General features: G+C 45.1%; 1 protein-coding gene across 8 annotated transcripts; it reads right to left on the bottom strand.

Moving 5' to 3' along the window:
- Positions 1 to 6,138: 6,138 nt before the first annotated feature.
- VTI1B (vesicle transport through interaction with t-SNAREs 1B) lies at positions 6,139 to 18,526 on the bottom strand. 8 transcript variants are annotated; one of them, XM_068123395.2, is made up of 7 exons: positions 18,412 to 18,526; positions 17,855 to 17,958; positions 17,693 to 17,763; positions 17,402 to 17,605; positions 12,789 to 12,962; positions 12,491 to 12,552; positions 6,139 to 6,600 (listed from the first exon to the last, which is right to left on the bottom strand). In XM_068123395.2, exons 1-7 carry the CDS (start codon positions 18,429 to 18,431, stop codon positions 6,507 to 6,509), a joined length of 729 nt encoding a protein of 242 aa, XP_067979496.2. In that variant the 5' UTR covers positions 18,432 to 18,526; the 3' UTR covers positions 6,139 to 6,506. The 8 variants fall into 8 exon arrangements, with proteins under 8 accessions (XP_067979496.2, XP_067979505.2, XP_067979489.2 ...); XM_068123404.2 differs by having other exon boundaries at positions 17,693 to 17,751; positions 18,412 to 18,521; XM_068123388.2 differs by having other exon boundaries at positions 17,693 to 17,751; positions 18,346 to 18,496.
- Positions 18,527 to 19,570: the final 1,044 nt, after the last annotated feature.

Raw genomic sequence — 19,570 nt, 5'->3', positions numbered from 1 at the left:
ATATATTGTTATGAATTTTGGGGTAGTAATATATAGATTCAGGTAGATCTGTATAGGTAGATGCTCTGATGATCGGGGGTAGGAAGAACCATTTCGATGTACATTAGTCAGGAACCTGTTCAGCCCAGATGTTGGATTAAGCTTGTATATTTGTGGTCATATGAGGATGGCTTTGTGCTGATTTATCGAAGGGATTATGCGAATTCCCCTGTGTGTGAGACCTTGTGATTTATCCTTCATTCCGTATGGCAACGCACTAGACACGTAGAGCAGGAATCGCCCATTAGCACCACACATACTAATTAAATTCCCCCCACAATAAAACACCAGAAGTGCAGGCAAGAAGCGCCCACGCATTGCACCAACATGGTGATAAAACATTGTTCAGGCCGGCTGAGGCCATGCCTACCTCGCGACGGATTGGTTCAGGGGTTTGATGGGGAGATCACACCAATGGAAGGGAGGACCAATCGGCACGCAACTGAAGCCCAGAGGCCAGCTGAATGGCCAAGGGGAGATTATAAAAAGGTGAAGAGAAACCGACATTTTCCTTTCTCTCCCCGCTCGCTCTTGCTCTGGTGCCTGCCTGCGAGTGTGTGCTGACGGTCTTCTCCTCTTGGCGTTCTGGACCTCGGCGCAAGTGGTTGTGTGCCGGCCTTGTCTCCTTGTTCCCCTGTTCATTTGACATCTGGGATTGAGAGAAACAGCTGACGGTGGAGGCGGCACGTGGACAAGAGTACGAGCACTGCGGCGTGTGAGGACATCGAGGCCTGGTTTCCGCCAACGCGCATGCTTCGTGCCAACGCCAATGCCTTGGACGACTTTTGGCGACCCTGATGAGACCCCACAAGCCGCTCGCAGCTAAGTGCAGGATAACCATTACTTTGCAGGTTATTTTCTCCCCTCGTGTGTGTTATATGTCTGGTGTAGGAGCGCTCCATTTTAGGACATTTATTTAACCGGTGCGTTTCCTTGTTATCGGGTTCCGTAAATAAATCCTTTCATTATTTTTCCCTTTATATTTTAACCCATTCCCGTTTGAGTTACTTTTCACAGGGTGAAGACATCAGCAAGGCTGTCCAGGTAATCGCTTCCAGCTTCTTCTTCTTTCTTCCTCCCACATGTGGATATAAAATTCGCTGTTGAATTGAACGCCTTCGTTAATGCTCGATTTGCCATCCGTGATTTCCTGGTCTTCACCGAGGGGAATCACACGACAATATATTTTTTTTTTTTTTTTTTTTTTTTGCGGTTTTGGGAAACCGCTGAGAAGTAATTGCAACCACCATACAGATCCCTTAGATTAGTTATTTCATAGCAAACCATTATCTTAGCCCTTTTCCCTTATTTCGGGTTAGTATGCCTTTATGCGTTGGGGAGGGAAAAACACAGGTCCTCCACTCATAAGGGATAATTTGCCAGGCAATGCACACAGGCTCAAAGGCACACCACCCAAGCACCAGGTAAAAGTTCCTTTGAGAGATTTTGTGGGGGCAGGGGAGCGACACTCCACCAATCAGAGCCTGAGGAACTTCGGGGGAGCTTGTGGGGCAGAGTAACGCGCTCCAATCGGGAGCAAGGACACCCTCAAACATGGGGTAAAAGTTGTAAAGTTATTAACCTCAAGTTGGTAAAAGTTGTAACCCTCAAAAATTCCCCCCACCCTCGGTGAGGGTGGACAAAATGCCATGGTACACGTGTTGATGCTCTCTCTGCCGTTTTCACTGAGCACATGTGCTCCCATCTTGGCCCTGGACTCTGCCCCCTCTGCACATGTGCATGATACGCTCTCGTGGCTTTTGGATATTGTTGACCTAGCATGTGCTTGCATGACTGTCTCCCTCTGCCAGGTTCACCTAGCACGTTCCTGCATTATTCTCGCTCCTGGCTTTTGGACTCTGTCCGCAGTACATGTGTGCTCTGCTCTAGGCCGGACCCTTTCACAGGCCTCTACACGTGTTACTCTCTCTCTCTCTCTCTCTTGGGCCTGGACTTTGTGACTGAGCACGTGCCTGCATGATCATTCTCTTGCTCTTTCTGCCGGCCTCACCCAGTACGTGCCTGCATTACTCTTCGCCTTGGATGTTGCTCGATCTGCATGTATTCATTGTTCTCTGTTGGCTGCCGGACTCCCTATCGGTGCACGTGTGCATGACTTGGACTCTCTCTGCACATGCCTGCATTACCTGCCCAAGTCCGGGCTGATGATCGACACTCACCTACCCATGTCCGTGCTGACGATCGACACTAACCTACCCAAGTCCGTGCTGATGATCGACCTCGCCTGCCCTTGTTCATGCTGGGACTACCTGCCCTTGTTCGTGCTGGAACTCTCTGCCCTTGTTCCTCCTGGGACTACCTGCCCTTGTTCCTGCTGTGACAACCTGACCTTGTTCATGCTGAGATCGACTTTACCTGCTCATGTTCGTGCTGGGACTACCTGCTCGTGTTCATGCTGGGATCACCATTACCTGCTCGTGCTGCTCGGTGTCGACACCGGGATTGGGGGTCGTGAGGATAGGCATCTGGAGCATCGTAGCCCTTTGTGCTAGCAGGTTTCCAACATTTGTTCCTTCCCCTACCCCTCCCCTGGGTATGTATGCTGGGCCCATGTGGTGTTTATTCGTAGTGATCGTAATAAGGCGTAGAATAATCTAAGTTTCTGCTTCTTGTCGTTTTTCCTTTCCTATTGAAAAATTACACTGTAATTATATGTAAATAAATCAAATCCTTAAACGTTTCCTTTGTCTCTGTCCGTGAAAGTCTTTTCCTCCAGCGATTCGCCATTGCTCACACCCAGGTTAACAATCCGCCGTAACAGAATTAGGATTACCCCGGCGGTTACCAATGGTTTTGCTCGGCCGTCTAAATTTGGTACGCCGTACGGTATGTTCTCTGATCAAGACCGTCGCATGGTACAGGTAAGCTATCACGTGACGGACCAATTGGCGTGCATAGTTGCTGGCTCGCAACCTGCCGGGGTACGAAGTTATTCGTGCTCGGCAACCGCAGGTCTGGTAAGTTCGGGAAGAAAGGGAGGCTAACCCCATCGTAGTAAATAAACCCGAACCCAGGGCCGTAACAATATTTTTTTAAGTTGTGACATTTACTGGCATTGTAATTGAGGTCTATGAGCCCTGCACTTTTGAAGTGGATTGTGTATGTATGTGTTCAGTGTTTTAGGACTACGTAGGGGTAGAGTAGGTGACACGGGATTTGTCGAAGTTAGGTTACATGGCAGAGCCGGGACGGCTCGAGAAAAGGACACAGGCTCAAAGGCACACCATCCAAGCACCAGGTAAAAGTTCCTTTGAGAGAGTTTGTGGGGGCAGGGGAAGCGACACTCCACCAATCAGAGCCTGAGGAACTTCGGGGGAGCTTGTGGGGCAGATTAATGGGCTCCAATCAGGAGCAAGGACACCCTCAAACATGGGGTAAAAGTTGTAAAGTTAAAGTAAAAGAGCTGCATGTATATACAATATACATGATATATAAATGCTTGTTCAAGGAAATTGTCCAAAAAGGGCAATTTGGCGGCCATTTTGTTTATGCCAATTAGAAGGTCAAAATTCGGCTTGGGGACCGGGTTAATCGAATTCAGCATACCCTAATTATGTTAAAAAGTGAGGTTCCCAACTTTTACCCAAAAATTCACCTAGAAGCTTATACATGGCCTTTTTCCATAAATCCGTCGAGTCTATAAGATGGGACATAGAAGAGTGCCTTGGGGTACTCCAGCCTTGACAGGGAAAGGAGAGGAAAGGGTTCCGTTGAGAGCCAAACGTTTATTATGACAGCGGAGGAAGTCAGTAATCCAAGAGTAGAGTTGGCCTTGGATACCATAGGCAGACAGTTTGGACAGCAAGGCGGGATGCCAGACTCAATCGAAAGCTCAAGATATCTCCAGAGAGGAGGCCCTGACCTCATGTGTGATATTGAGGGCCTCCAGCCCATTGTTAGATTGGAAATAGCATGTCCAAGGTAGAGAGTGACCAGGTCTGAATCCGAATTGATGATCTGAGATGAGGCTGTTGAACAAAAGGAATGATTTTATGTCTCATCAAAAAGTAAATGTGCTGTCGGTGTTTGTTCATCCCTCACCCTACAACCTCCAAGTTCCCGACCCCCAAATATGCTGCAATGCGTCACGGTTCTCCCCCAAGACAAATTAAACTAGAAAGCATCTCAAAATGCAAAGCTCATCCACATCTACTTTGTACTCAAACCAAACTCGACGAAACGGAGATTTAAAAAAAAATGTACATTTTATTAATTTGTGTTGTCCATATTTTCATAATAAAGTTTTGTTGAAGAGTTGATGGTAAGAGCTCAATTGGTAAAAATGTCATGGCTTGGACAAACTGATACACACACACACACACACACACGCAAAATCCCTTCTCCCACTGTGCAAGGGGAAAGGGGGGTGGAGGGGGGGGGGGCTAATAAACTAATAGAATGAATGAAAGTGGTGTGGTTTTCAAAGAGTGCAAGAATAGTGGGCCAAATGGCAAAGTTATGTCAAAGTTCCTTGAGTATCATTGTGTAACCTAACGCACCAATATTATAGCAACCCTAGTGACAGCAGAGCGTGGGTTGTGATAGGTAGTGTTTGCAAATGACAAAATAAACTCAAGTGGGGTAAGTAAAAATGATAATAATGGGAGATGATGAAGGATGTAGACTGCCGGCCATCCACTGCAGACAAGGGCAGGCAGAGAGGTACAGTATGTACGTTGACACAAAGTACAAAATTGTGTCTCATGTTGACATCGAACATTAATCCTTCTCACCACCTTCATGACCATTGTTCAAATGCCTATAAACACAACCTCAGTTTATAAAGTTGTAGTGAATGTGTCCTTTATATCCAATCTTTCCTCCAAGTTAGCAAAACTAATGAATTCGATTTCGGGTTAAGTTCACAGTTTCTCGAAAAGATGATAAATAGGTTTGATTATTGACCTCATAAGACCTAAAGACTCCAAATAATGCTCTTATTATGCTAAACATGATGCTATGAGAAATATGAACATAAAATGAGGGAAAAGATTGAAATGCGTAAAGAACACCCAACACAGTTTGAAAGAAAGATTTTAAATGGTTAATTTATTTTTAAGCTAAAACTAGAATAATAGTAAAACTCAAACAAATCGTTTTTGTTTAACGTTTTTACAGAACAAGAGTGGTTGGATTAGTGAGCTCAGTTTTTAATTTAGCTAAACATGAAGTCCACCAGACATCTGCACCAACTTTGGCTATTGCAGATCTGCTCAGTTGTTTGTTAGGACTAGGGTCCATTGGATCAAATTTTCATTGGTCTTCACCACCTTGTAGCATACCTGCCTGCCAGACTCTGGGATCTTTTGCGCCATCTGGGTCTTTTGGACCCCAGGCACCTTTGGGTCATCTGGGTCTTTTAGGTCCTCGGGGTCTTTTGGGTAATTGGGGGATTTTGGGCCTTCTGGGTCTTTTGGATCCTCGAGGATTTTTGAGTTGTCTGGGTCTTTTGGATCTTAAAGGGTTTTCAAAGGTTGAAGGGACCTCAGCAGTCGAAAGAGTTAAAAGGTACATTTCAATAGTACGTAACACAGGTACATAATTAATTGACACGAAAAGTATGACATACACACATGCATACAAACACACACCTCATCCATTTATAGTAGATGATGGAAGCACTCAAGCCTCTGCGCATCGCCTTCACGCAGGGAGACAGTATTCTCAAGAGGTTTCATCCATATTGTGTGCTGCATTCCAAAGATTAGCGAAGGGACGCAAAATCTATAGTCTTTGCATCCTCAAAGGGACTTGGGCAAAGGCACTGAGAATCCAAAGACGAATGGATTATCCAAGGTCAGGAGGTACCCCTGATGTAGTGTTAGCCAAATGCCTCGAGTGCCTTCACGTGTTTTTGTGCTGAGTTTGGGTGTCCTTGCATAGGCCACATGCTCTTGTGGAACTCATCGGGTCTGTTGCTGATTCTCCTCCCATTCGCTCATTCATTCATTCCTCCCCCCCACCCCCCTTCCACTTATTGCCCCACTACAAGTGTCAATGCATTGTCTTTTTCCCCTCTGTTGTCTCGCTCTTCAATTTCATAGGAAAAAAGAGAAGAAAAACCAAGCAAGAGAAGTCTCAAAATTTTACCCTTTATTGGTTCCAATGTATTGGTATTGGAATTAAGAATTCATATTAACGTGCATATTAACACACTGCACTTTTAGGAAATGATCCGATAACAATAATTATGTACACTTACATTAATTTTACAAGTCTAATTCATACTGTACAAAACAAATGTAATGCATTACAATATCCCGAAGAAACAGGCGCAAGTAGAGGAAACCACTTCATTTGGTCAGAGTAAATTAGTCCCCATGTGCTTTGCTTGTCCGCGCAAAGGTAAAAGCAAATATTTTGAACAAATAACACGTTGATCAATGGAAAGAGCCAAATATATGGCAAAGACCACAGAGGTTATCAAGATCCGGCCTTGCTCCAGCCTACTTTTTGAAGAACTTCAGGTAAACAACTGTTCCCAGAATTGCTAGCTCCAGAATGATGATGCAGGAAAGGAGAAGTTTGTTTGTAACGAGCCTGTAAGATTGTGATATAATATATATTTATAACAAGTGTGATACAAATTTGCAATAATAACATTTTTAGTCTTCACTTCCCTGCAATCTTGCTGACTTTCAGCAACGTTCCAACTAGTGCGATCATTTTATTACTTTGTAGCACTGTTTAATGGATCTAGACAACAGATAAAGGCTTCATCACTTGTGTGAAAGCACCCCACATCACATTTTCTGCTGTACATTAAAAAACAATCATAATAATTGCAAAATACGAAAGCAAACATAATCGTGGAAATTGAAGACAAAGAAAAGCTACAGAAAACTAGACCGGCACTCTTCGATGTCACTATGTCGACCGATATGCCTCCGCTCACATTAATACATCATTATACATACTTGTACCAAGTTTGATTTAAATCCATTCAGCTATTCTTGAGTATCACATTTTTACCTGACTTGACCTTTGACGCCAAAATCTAATCATTTCATCATAATATATACTTATACCAAGTTTCGTCAAAATCCCATCACTGATTCACAAGTTAGCGCAGTAACAGAATCTTTCTTAATGAGTCTCTGGCATTTGAACTCTTGACCCCATAATCTCATATTTTAATTTTTACATCATTATACATACTTGTACCAAGTTTGACTGATTGTCATGGGGCCCGCAAGGCTAACCCCCGCTCTAGCAGGGAAAATGGTCTTAAAATGCCTGTTTGTTGTTGTTGTTTTATACCAAGTTTGACTTGGATCCCTTCAGCGGTTCTTTAGTTATCGTGGTAATGAAAACCTATTACACACTCTGACCTTTGACCTTGACCCCAAAATCTAATCGGTTCATCTTTACATCACTCTACATACTTGTACCAAGTTTGACTTGGATCCCTTCAGCCATTCTTAAGTTATCGCGGTAACAAAAACTTATCACAGTCAGACGGATGCACACAAAGGGACAACCCAAAAACATAATGCCTCCGTCAACGGGCATAAAAGCCAGAACATTTCAGATCATTATAAATGTTGAATCGTTTGAAACACATCATTTATAAGAACTCACCTGTTATAGCCTCGGTGGGGATGAACATGATGTTGACGAGAGGCGAAAATAAAAATGTCTGTTATTTGACTCCATAAAATCAACAAATTTTGAGGCAAAAATAAATCAGAACTCACAAAACAGCCATTAAGTCTTGCACATCCGATTATGACATTCTGAAATTCTAGTGACATCTACCAGACTCGGTTGTTTTCCAGTCCGAGTCCGGGAGGTCGGCTAATCGAACCCTGGCCGAGTCACCCCAAAGACGACAAAAATGGTACGCGCTGCTTCCCTGCTTGACGCTCAGCATTTCAAAAGGATATAACATGGTTAGAAAAACCATAGGTTGACAACCATTGTGCAAGCTTGATGGTCCTAATGGCCTCCTATGTTGAAGTTCCTGGTAAAGGAATTCATAAGTTAGTTGGAGATCACGGCGAGGTCACGTCTTTTCGAAGCTGTTCCATGCGCTCACGCTTTCGAAGCTAAGTGATCTTTCTCAATTGTGTTTTTGTCGAGACTGTATCTATCTTTCGGTGTATGTACCTATAGCGTATCTTTTGGAAAATTTTCGGTGCTAATTTTTCGTACATGTATACACAATCGTCGGTTAATGCGTATCGAGTATTCTGCGGCCTAGTACTCGTAGGCTTAGTCTACCGTACCGTCTCCGACCTTGTGGTTTTGTTTTTCTCTCAGCGATTCATCGAATGCGCTGCAATTATTTTATTTTCGTTCTCTGTTTCGTCCCAGTCGTTCACCCCATAACTCCTTGTTTAATATCTCTACTCAAAAAAAACAAACCCAAAAAAATATTTCCTTCCCAGGTCTTATTCGTTTATTTGTTGTTCATATTTGTTCGTTCGTTCTTCGTTCGCGATCACGCAATCACGTGGTTAGAAATGTATAATCTCTCCCCTGAACAACTATTTTCTCTCATATATTATAACACCCTTTTCTTCTTTTCCTACAAAAGGATGCTTTCGTCTTGCTCACCAAATCTATTCATTCCAAAAAATATATATAATACCATCTCTTACAGTTCCTCCTTTCTACATTCCCTAAACTATCCAGAACTCCATCCCTCCTCCAGTGTCCTCAAACGTATTTTTGACTCGAAGGTCTCAAACTCATTTTGCAAAAAATGTTCGTTTCCCATGAATCGTACACTTTTCAAAATCCAATCTCACCCCTCCCCTCCAAATCCTCCCCATCACCCATCCCTTTCAAATCTCCCCCCTTGCCCCTTCCCTCCCCTCCCTCCTAAACTCCCCCCACACCCCTCCCCTCCGAGACTCTCCCTCGCTCCTCCCCTCCTAGACTCCCCTCTCACCCTTCCTCCTCAAAGCATCCTCCCTGCTTCTTCCCCCTTCCAACTTTCACCTTCATCTCCCCCAACCTTCTGCCTCGCTCTTCCCCCTCCTCAAATAACACCTCACTGTGCCTCACCCAATCTCCATCAAACCTCTTGTCCGCCCCATTATTCCCTTTCTCCAACCTATTCTGAAATCTCTGAAATCTCTGACACACCTTCAACAGCTCTCCCTACCTCTTCCTCCTCTTCCACATCTTACCCTACCCCTCCCCCCCCCTGTTCTGGACCCGATGCTCCCCCTTCCTCTTCATTAACGGTATGGACCTCAAACATCCGGGGCCTTCGCTCAAACTTGACTGCCCTCTCCATACAGGTTGCTTCTGACAAACCAGATGTGATCTGCTTAACAGAAACTTTCCTCCTTCATGATGTCTCTGATGCCTTGGTATCTCTCCCAGGTTACTCCATCCTCAGGTATGATAGAACTGAGCCTCGTCCTGGAGGTGGGGTTGCTATCTTTATAAAAAAAACTCTTCCTCACTCGCCCTCCACTGCCCTCTCTCCACCTCACCCCCAGGAATACCTTTGGCTAAGGCTTCCCCTTCGCTCCCACCTTTTGTTCATATGTGTGTTGTACCGTCCACCAAACAGCGATGACTCCATCGACATCTCGCTGTCTGATAATATGGACCAACCTCTATCTACCCATCCCAACTCTCTCTTCCTCATATGTGGTGATTTCAATTGTCACCATGCCAGTTGGCTGGGTGTGGGTACCTCTCTCACCAGCCATGGCTCTTCAGCAAAAGACTTCTGCGACTCACTGGGACTGACACAATCTGTCAATTTCCCGACCCAGATCTCAGTCAACGGAGCATCTTCTCTTCTGGATTTGGTTATGACAAACTTCCCTGAAAATGTCTGCTGCTCTTCTTCTGCTCCAATCGGCTCATCTGATCATGTGCTTGTCAAAGTGGACATCTCTCTGACCATTCTCAGAGAGCCTCCACAGCGTCGACGAGTCTGGCATTTCACTCAGGCCAACTGGCACGGTCTTCAAGCAGCCATCAATCATCTGGACTGGTCTCCCATCTCTACCGCCTCTGACATCAACTCATCCTGGGAATTCTTTCAAAGTAAATTGCTCTCTCTCATGCACAGATTTATCCCATCTCGTCTTCAGTTGTCATACCCTTCCTCCCATCCATGGTACACGGAATCTTGTGGTGAGGCTGTTGCCCTGAAACAACTTGCTTTCGTCTCCTGGAAAGCAAATCCAACGGAAGGAAATCTCATTTCCTTTCACAAAGCCCGAAACAAGTGTGTGTCCACCCTCAGGAGAGCCAGGAAACAATATCTCACCGTTCTCAAGACTGAACTCTCTTATCTGTCTCCCTCTTCCAAATCCTGGTGGCATCTGGTCAAATCTGTTTCTGGTGTTTGTTCCCCCTCCATCCCCTCCCTCACCTCAAACGGCTTAACGACTGACTCCGTACGTGAAAAAGCTGAATGCCTCAACTCTGTGTTTGCCTCTAAATCTTGTGTCCCAAACCCATCCCTCTCTGTACCCACCGTACCCAGTCGTACCCAGCTGCTCCTGGACTCTGTGTCCTTTCCTCCTGACAAGGTGGAAAAGTTTCTGTCAACCCTCGACACTGATTCTGCAACTGGTCCTGACGGCATCAGCCCACGGGTCCTAAAATCATGTTCTTCCGCTCTTTCACTTCCTCTCTCTGTTCTCTTCACCCTCTCTTTTGCTCAAGCTTATCTGCCATCTGCTTGGAAATCAGCCAACATCACCGCTTTGCACAAAAAAGGTGCAAAAACAGATCCCAGCAACTACAGACCAATCAGCCTTCTCCCAATTATCAGCAAAGTCATGGATTTCCATCATTGCTTCAGATATGAAATCTTTCCTCTTCTCCAATGGCTTGATCTCTGATCATCAATTTGGTTTCAGACCTGGTCACTCTACTCTGGACATGCTGCTTCTGCTTTCTCAACAATGGATGGAGGTCCTCAACGCCAAACAGGAAATTAGAGCCGTCTCCCTTGACATTTCACGTGCCTTCGATACGGTCTGGCACCCTGCTCTGCTCACCAAACTCTCCTTCTTTGGTATCCATGGAAATCTCCACGCATGGCTGGCGGACTTCCTCTCTGGTCGTAGTCAACGTGTGGCCCTGAATGGGTTTCTCTCATCTCATCTCTTCCTGTTCAGGCTGGAGTTCCCCAAGGTAGTGTTCTGGGCCCTATGCTTTTTCTGGTCTTCATCAATGATCTCTCTGACTCTCTTGAAAATCCTCTCTATCTCTTTGCTGACGACTCTACTCTCTGTTGCTCCATTCCTCATCCCTCAGATCGGCAGTCTGCAGCCTCCTCACTCTCTGCAGACCTGGACAAAATCACAGACTGGGCAAACAAATGGAACATGTCTTTCAATCCTGATAAATCTCACACTCTTACGATGTCTCTCCGAAAAGACCGACTGGAAAACCCTCCCATCCACTTTCTGAATAATCCTCTCCAAGAAGTTCTGTCACTCAAGCTTTTGGGTCTCACTATTTGCCATGATCTTTCCTGGGAAAACCACATTTCAAATCTGGCCTCCAAAGCCAGTCGCCGACTGGGCATCCTCCGTCGTGCGAAGTCCTTCCTTGGCACACCTGAGCTCCTCACCACATACAAGGCTTTCATCCGCAGCTCTATGGAATACTGCTCTCCCCTCTGGTCTGGTGCTCCTGCCTCACACCTAGCCCGTCTTCACGCTGTTGAAACCAAAGCGTTCAGTATCATTGGAATCTCCTGCGATGAAGCTAACTCCAAGGGCCTTTCACTCACTCACCGCAGGCAGGTTGGTGGTCTTTCCGTCTTCTACCGTCTCCTCTCTGGCCTTGCCCCCCCCCAGCCCTCTCTGGGCTCTGTCCCCCAAATATTCCTACAGGTCGCACAAGATCTGCCTGCAACCCTCTTATGGTTAAACTGCCAAAATCAAGACTTTCTGCTCACCTTCACTCCTTCATTCCTCTTTTCTCCCGCCTCTGGAACAAACTCCCTCACTCTCTTCAATCCCACTCAACCCTCCAGGTCTTTAAAACAGCTGTTCACCACCATCTCTTATCCTCCCCCATCCAAAACCTTGATCTTTTCTACCCCCGCTAATTTCGGTCCCCTTGTGTTTTATACCTCGCCCCCCCCCCACCCCCCTCCCCCTCCCACGCCTCCTGCCCCCAAGCCCTCTCCCTCCCACACTTCTCCCTGCTCTCAAATGTTGTGGTTGTGTGCTTCCCCTTCTCTCCCCATCTTGTCTTCCGCTCCCTCTTTTTGTATATTTTGTTTGTCTGGTTTGTTTTGTTTGTTTGTTTGTGAAATAAATGTTAGCTCTTTCACGAGCCTCGATTCAGTATACAAAAAAAAAAAAAAAAAGCACACACGCACGCACACACACACACACACACACACACACACACACACACACACACACACACACACACACACACACACACACACACACACACACACACACACACACACACACACACACAAACATACCTTCGAGACATGGAGTTCAAAATCTTTCTGCTCTTCGATAGGTTTTCCCCAGTGTCAACCAACTGTGAAGTACACATAAAACATAATACACTTCCAAGTCCTAGAATACAGAAAATCCATAATCAATCCCCATGAAGTAAAAGGATCCCAACTTGGCTAATAAATGAGGTTCTTCAAGGAAATATTTCTGTTATCAATATTTTCCAGGAAATTGTTTTGTTACAATATTTAAGTTTAATAGAGTTGGTCACAGTTTAAAGGCAAGCCATCATGAATGATGCAGGAAGAATATGCATACCCTTCCACGTGTACGATCCAACTGGTCATGCTGCGTGCCCAGTTCATCGATGATGTCATGGCCGATGTTCTCAGTCTCCAACGCAATGCGATGTGACCTTGCCAGGCTCTCGGAGGTACGACCCAAATGCTCAGTGCCTTGAAGGACTTGGGTCCGTTGAGCCGATACTGATGACTGAAACATCATCGCGATCGTCACGCAGTGACACAAATGGGACAGCTCTTTCAGCTATGCCTGCAAGTATTCATTATTATGTCCAGTATTGTTATTGTAATGAGTCTCCACACATTCCATACACTGAATGAATGAATGAATGAATGAATGAATGAATGATCGTTTTAAGGCCATTTTCCCCGCTAGAGCGGGGGTTTGCCTTTTGGGCCCCATGACAATCATGGTTCCCTGTTTGAGGCAATGTTTTTTTGTTTTTGTTTTTTTTAAGTATTGGAATTTCATTGTACCAGGAATTGCCATAACTCCCTCTGTACTCTCACCAAACCAAAAAAAAAAAAATGAAATGAAATGGCGACCCCTAATGTTCAAGGCACACAAGTGCAACGTAACACCATATTTTGGTATAAGCAAGTACAGATACATTCGAAGTACACGGCCCCATGCCAAATAAATAAATAACATATCCTCCAGCGTGAGGCATTGCTGGGGCACCTTCGTCTCGTTCGTTCATTCTTAACAGAAATACCATCTCGTTAACTGAACATGCTATTATCATGGCCCACTGCTATTATGGCCCTTTGACCTACTTGTATCATGCATGCACCCTATTATGTCACAGTTTATTGGCATAAGTGATGTATGTCATAAATTTAATTCTTCACTCACATCGGGTCATAGATCAGACATACGAAGTTTCAGATTTTTCAGATAAGAACTTAAATTCAACCAATTATGTCAGGAATACCACTTCTCTGATGACGTCATCATTATAACCCTGTATACCCCATGGAGAGTTGATGGCATATGCCAAGATAACTTTTTGTTGTTGTTGTTGTTGATTGGTTTCAGAGAAAATTATGTACAAATTATTTCCTTTAATCCAATATGGCTGCCATACTTTCTTACATTATGAATGCCTGGGCCTCTTCTCTGAGAGACTTTGGGGAATCCTTTTTTGTAGGCCTCGATATCTTAAAAGCCTTTGACAGAGTTTGGCATTGGGGTCTGATATCCAAGCTTTCCTCCTTCACTCTGCTCTCTCATATTGAGCTTTCTCTCCGACCGCTCTATTTCCATAATTTTTGATGGTTCAACATCTTCCTCCTTCCCTATCAACAGCGGGGTCTCTCAGAGTTCTGTCCTGTCTCCAACACTCTTCCTTCTATTTATCAATGACCTTCTTTCTTCTACATAAAACCAAGTGCACTCATATGCTGATGACTCAACATTACATTCCTCCATGTTTTTCCCATCTGCTCCATCTTCCCTCACTCGATATACATATCGTTTGATCACAGCCACCTCTTTCAATTCAGATTTGGACAAGATTTCCCAGTGGGGCAAGTGTAATCAAGTTACGTTTAATGTTTCTGAAACTCAATTTCTTCCAATCCCTCACTCGAAAACTCATCTCAACTCTTCAATCTCCTTTGAAAGCTCCACAATTACACCATGTGATTCAATAAACCTAGTAGGTATTACCCTAACATCAAATATACCCTAGAATCCACACATTACACAAATAGCCAAGTCTGCCTCGAATAAACTAGGAGTCCTGTTCAAATGTCGAAGATTCTTCTCCTCTCAACAGTTTCTTCAACTATATAAAGGATTGATTTGTCCTTGTATAGAGTACTGCTCTCACATCTGGGGAGGTTCTAACTCCACATACTTACTGGACAGAATTGAATCCAAAGTAATCCGACTTATCAACTCTCCCAGTCTGACCTCAAAACTCGACCCGCTCGAATTACGCCACAAAGTTGGCTCTTTCTCTTTTCTACAGATATTACTTCGGTTTCTGCTCCCAAGAACTTGCTGCTTGTGTACCTCCGCCATTAGTGAGACTACGGAATACTCGACAAGCCAATACATCGCATGATTATTGTGTGGCCATTGGCAACTCAAGGGAGGGCCGTTATGATGTTTGTTTCTTCCCTCCACTGCCAAACTCTGGAACTCTTTACCTTCTCATATGTTTCAAAACACTTACGACCTTCCCCTTTTCAAAAAACAGATTTTATACCACCAAAAAACTCTTGGACTATTCTCCCTTTCTTTACTTTTCTATTAATGCAGCTCTTTTATTTAAGACCTGGCCTCGAGAACTATATAGTCCGTGATCGGAGCCTTCAACATATAAAAAAAATACCATGTGACCGATGATGTCAAAGTTAGCAATAAATATTCTCCTAGGGGAGTCCCTCCTATATTTAAAGTTTTGCATTGATCTGACAAATGGTGCATAGAAACCCGTTTTAAAGCCAAAATATATCATATGGCCGTGCACGTACACATACGTGTACAAACACACAAACACACACACACACACACACACACACACACACACACACACACACACACACACACACACACACACACACACACACACATACACACACACACACACACCAATAATCTCGCATTGATCCCCTTTGGGGTGAGACTAATTCAGTAGTTCCTTGTTCATCGACTGATAGACAGAATGAAGCAATTGCTTAACCCTGCTTTGTGTTTTGCGTACGGGGTAATTATATTACAAGTAACAATTGGCGGACCACCTTTCCCTCAATGTATCCTGCTCAATGTATCCTCAATGTATCCACGGGTCCTAAAATCCTGCTCTGCCGCTCTATCTCACCCTCTCTCTGTTCTTTTCACCCTCTCTTTTGCTCAAGGTCAGCTGCCAGCATCTTGGAAATCAGCAAACATTACCGCTTTACACAAAAAATGTGCAAAAACAGATCCTTGCAACTACAGACCAATCAGCCTGCTCCCAATTAACAGCAAAGTCATGGAATCCATCATTGCTTCGGATATCAAATCCTTCCTCTTCTCCAATGGCTTGATCTCTGATTATCAATTTGGATTCAGACCAGGTCATTCTACTCTGGACATGTTGCTTCTGCTGTCTCAACAATGGATGGAGGTCCTCAATGCCAAACAGGAAATCAGAGCTCTCCCTTGACATATCACGTGCCTTCGATACGGTCTGGCACCCAGCTCTGCTCACCAAACTCTCCTCCTATGGTATCCATGGAAATCTCCATGCATGGCTTGCGGACTTCCTCTCTGGTCGAGGTCAACGTGTGGCCCTGAATGGATTTCTCTCATCTCCCCTTCCTGTTCTGGCTGGAGTTCCCCGTAGGTAGTGTTCTGGGCCCTGTGCTATTTCTGGTCTTCATCAATGATCTCTCCGACTCTCTTGAAAATCCTCTCTATCTCTTTGCTGATGACTCCACTCTCTGCCGCTCCATTCCTCATCCCTCAGATCGGTAGTCTGCAGCCTCCTCACTCTCTGCAGACCTGGACAAAATCACAGACTGGGCAAACAAGTGGAACATGTCTTTTAATCCTGACAAATCTCACACTCTAACTATGTCTCTCCGAAAAGACTGAGTGGAAAACCCTCCCATCTACTTTCTCAACAATCCTCTCCAAGAAATTCTGTCACTCAAGCTTTTGGGTCTCACTATCTGCCATGATCTTTCTTGGGAAAACCACATTTCCAATCTAGCCTCCAAAGCCAGTCGCCGACTGGGCATCCTCCGTCGTGCGAAGTCCTTCCTTGGCACACCTGAGCTCCTCACCACATACAAGGCTTTCATCCGCAGCTCAATGGAATACTGTTCCCCCCCCTCTGGGCCGGTGCTCCTGCCTCACACCTAGCTCGGCTTCACACTGTTGAAACCAAAGGTTTCAGAATCATTGGAATCTCCTGCGATGAAGCTTACTCCGAGGGCCTTTCACTCACTCACCACAGGCAGGTTGGTGGTCTTTCTGTCTTCTATCGACTCCTCTCCGGCCTTGCTCCCCCAGCTCTCTTTGTGCTCTGTCCCCCAAATATTCCTACAGGTCGCACAAGATCTGCCAGCAACCCTCTTATGGTTAAACTGCCAAAATCTAGGCTCTCTGGTCACCTTCACTCTTTCATTCCCCTTTTCTCCCGCCTCTGGAACAAACTCCCCCACTCCCTTCAATCCCACTCCTCCCTCCAGGTCTTTAAAACAGCTGTTCACCACCATCTCTTATCTTCCCCCATCCAAAACCTTGATCTTTTCTACCCCCGCTAATTCACCCCAGATACACTTTTTTGAAATTCCAAGTTCTTTCCTGGAAGTCCTTGCAGTGTTCATATGTTTTATACCTCTCCCACCTCCCCCCCCCAAGCCCTCTCCCTCCCACATTTCCCTCGATGTCCCTGCTCTCAAATGTTGTGTTTGTGTCCTTCCCCCTCTCTCCCCATCTTGTCTACCATTCCCCTTATTTTGTGTTTTATGTGTCGGTTTGACTTTTCGTGCGATTAATGTTAGCTCTTTCACGAGCCTCGATCTTCTATACAAAAAAAAAGTACTAATTGTACTAATCACAGGAGACAAGAATAAGTTCAACAAGACCAATATTGACACCAGATGAATTTGCACACGTGCCAAGCCTACCATGTCTCTATCAGCACCAGCAGCTGCACCCCACGGCTCAGGTTGACCGAGTAGGTCTGTCCGCGTGCTGTAGCCCAGTTGACTAGCAAGTTGCGTGGCTCTCTGTACAGCATCCAACTCCTTATGGTAACCACGCAGTCGTGATAGAGTCTGTCCACGGTACGTGGGCGGAGCCATTTTCAGCTCCTCCTCCATCTCCTGGAGCTGGAAGTATATAAACACCATCCGTGGTAATAAGGATACACCAACTCTTTGCCAATTTCCCATCCACGACAATCACAACACACTCACCAAAAGATTGGCTTCCTCTGTGCTACGTTCAACATCCCTGATCAGCCTCTTCTTCTCCTCTGTAAAGCAGCCTCACGTGAACAGTCCAGAAGGTGAATAAAACATGGTATAACACGGTACAAACCCAGATGCAGGATATTGAGGCTGTCATACCCAACCTACCACCGCGATAATGGGGAAGCTGATTCTCCAGCTTGCTTTTCATGGTCTCGTACAAACTCGCATACTCATCCTGCAGCGCCTCCAGCTTTTCAGAGGACATGTCCCTTTGCGCACAGAACAAGGCACAGCATGGGAAACGTGTCGGGGGCAGATGCTTCATGCAATGTGTCCACTTGTGCGTTACTGACAATACACCGCAACATCTTCCCGAACAAACCCCAAACACAAACGGAGCACGAAATACAATAATAAAGCTACTGCACAGATCCTAATGACAAAAGTGCTCACATTCAGAGCAATGACCCCAAACACCCAGCAACAAACTGCGGATCCGTGCACTAACTTTTCAACGCACTAGGAGTAGGTCTGAAGAGCTTAGCCAAAAAAAAACAACAATTACAATACCGGTACTCTAAAATAAACTTCTGTTTGTTACGCTACCGCTCAGCTGCAATTCCGGGAGGATTAAGCTTTTAGTATTGCCGTTGTACCGGCTGAGCCGAATTGACCACTTCCATTGCTTTCTACAAACTCGCGGATCGGTCCCGGAAATATACCAGTTCAAGCAGCTACTCATAAAGCGTTTTAATTTCCACACGGCCACCGTAGCGCGTTCTAGTCATCAGACAGCCATCGTAGCGCGTTTTAATTTCCACACGGCCACCGTAGCGCGTTTTAATTTCCACACGGCCACCGTAGCGCGTTTTAATTTCCACACGGCCACCGTAGCGCGTTTTAATTTCCACACGGCCACCGTAGCGCGTTTTAGTCATCAGACGTCCACTCCACCGTAGCGCGTTTTAGTCATCACTCATCAGACGTCCACCGTAGCGCGTTTTAGGTTTCAGACCACTGAACTGAAAATACAGTATATAGAATGACAATTGCCATTCACACCACACAGATGGAGATGTAGCTACCGGGCGCCATCTTGGTTGGCACTCGATGCTGGGCGATGGTGATTTCCGTCATGTGTTTGCACGTAATTCAGAGCGAAAAGCGATTGCGTTTTTTCACCTTTTGTGCGATCGTTTTTCAATAGGAAACCTATCGCAGTTACTACAACACTTTCCTTTATCCTTTCCTTTTCACAAAAAAAAATTCGAGAACAAATATTGTTAATTTGGGAGCGTGAAGAACTCGGGACATTTTCATGAAACTTGCGAAGAGTCTGTCCAAATTATTTCACAATGATTTGTTTTTGGTCAAAATTGAAAACATGAATTTAGCTGTCCTTTTATTACGTATCAAAATAATGCCATGATGGACCTACTTTATGTACTTCCATAGCACTATGGACTTTGAATTAAACGTCTTTGAAACAACTGTGAAACGTCTTTCCACAACTCTTCCGTAACCGATTGGAGTAGTTTATTGCCGCACAAAATGGCATTTTAATTAGGAGTCCTGAGTGCTGCAGGTGATCAGGTGCAACTATCAGGCTGACTGCAGCACCCTGAGATGCACATGCAAGAAAAATAATCCTCTACTGAGTGGGGGTCGGTGGCAGGTATGTCCTGGTGCCACGCACTGGGGGTGCCACGCATTGGATACACCAGTCTGGCTTTTAAAATCTGGGACACGTTCAAAACAAACGAGTTCCGCGAAGTGAGTTGGTCGAGTCGTGCTAACCAAGATGGCGACACGGCGGCTACACTTTTCACGGAGTATGAGCGTTCTATATATTTTCAATTCAGTGTTTCAGACGGCGACTGT

The sequence above is a fragment of the Myxine glutinosa genome, chromosome 1 (genome assembly GCF_964187855.1).
Source record: "Myxine glutinosa chromosome 1, kmMyxGlut1.1, whole genome shotgun sequence".
Lineage (NCBI taxonomy): Eukaryota > Metazoa > Chordata > Myxini > Myxiniformes > Myxinidae > Myxine > Myxine glutinosa.
Note: the sequence above shows the minus strand (reverse complement) of the source record. Positions and strands in the feature narration are given on the sequence as shown.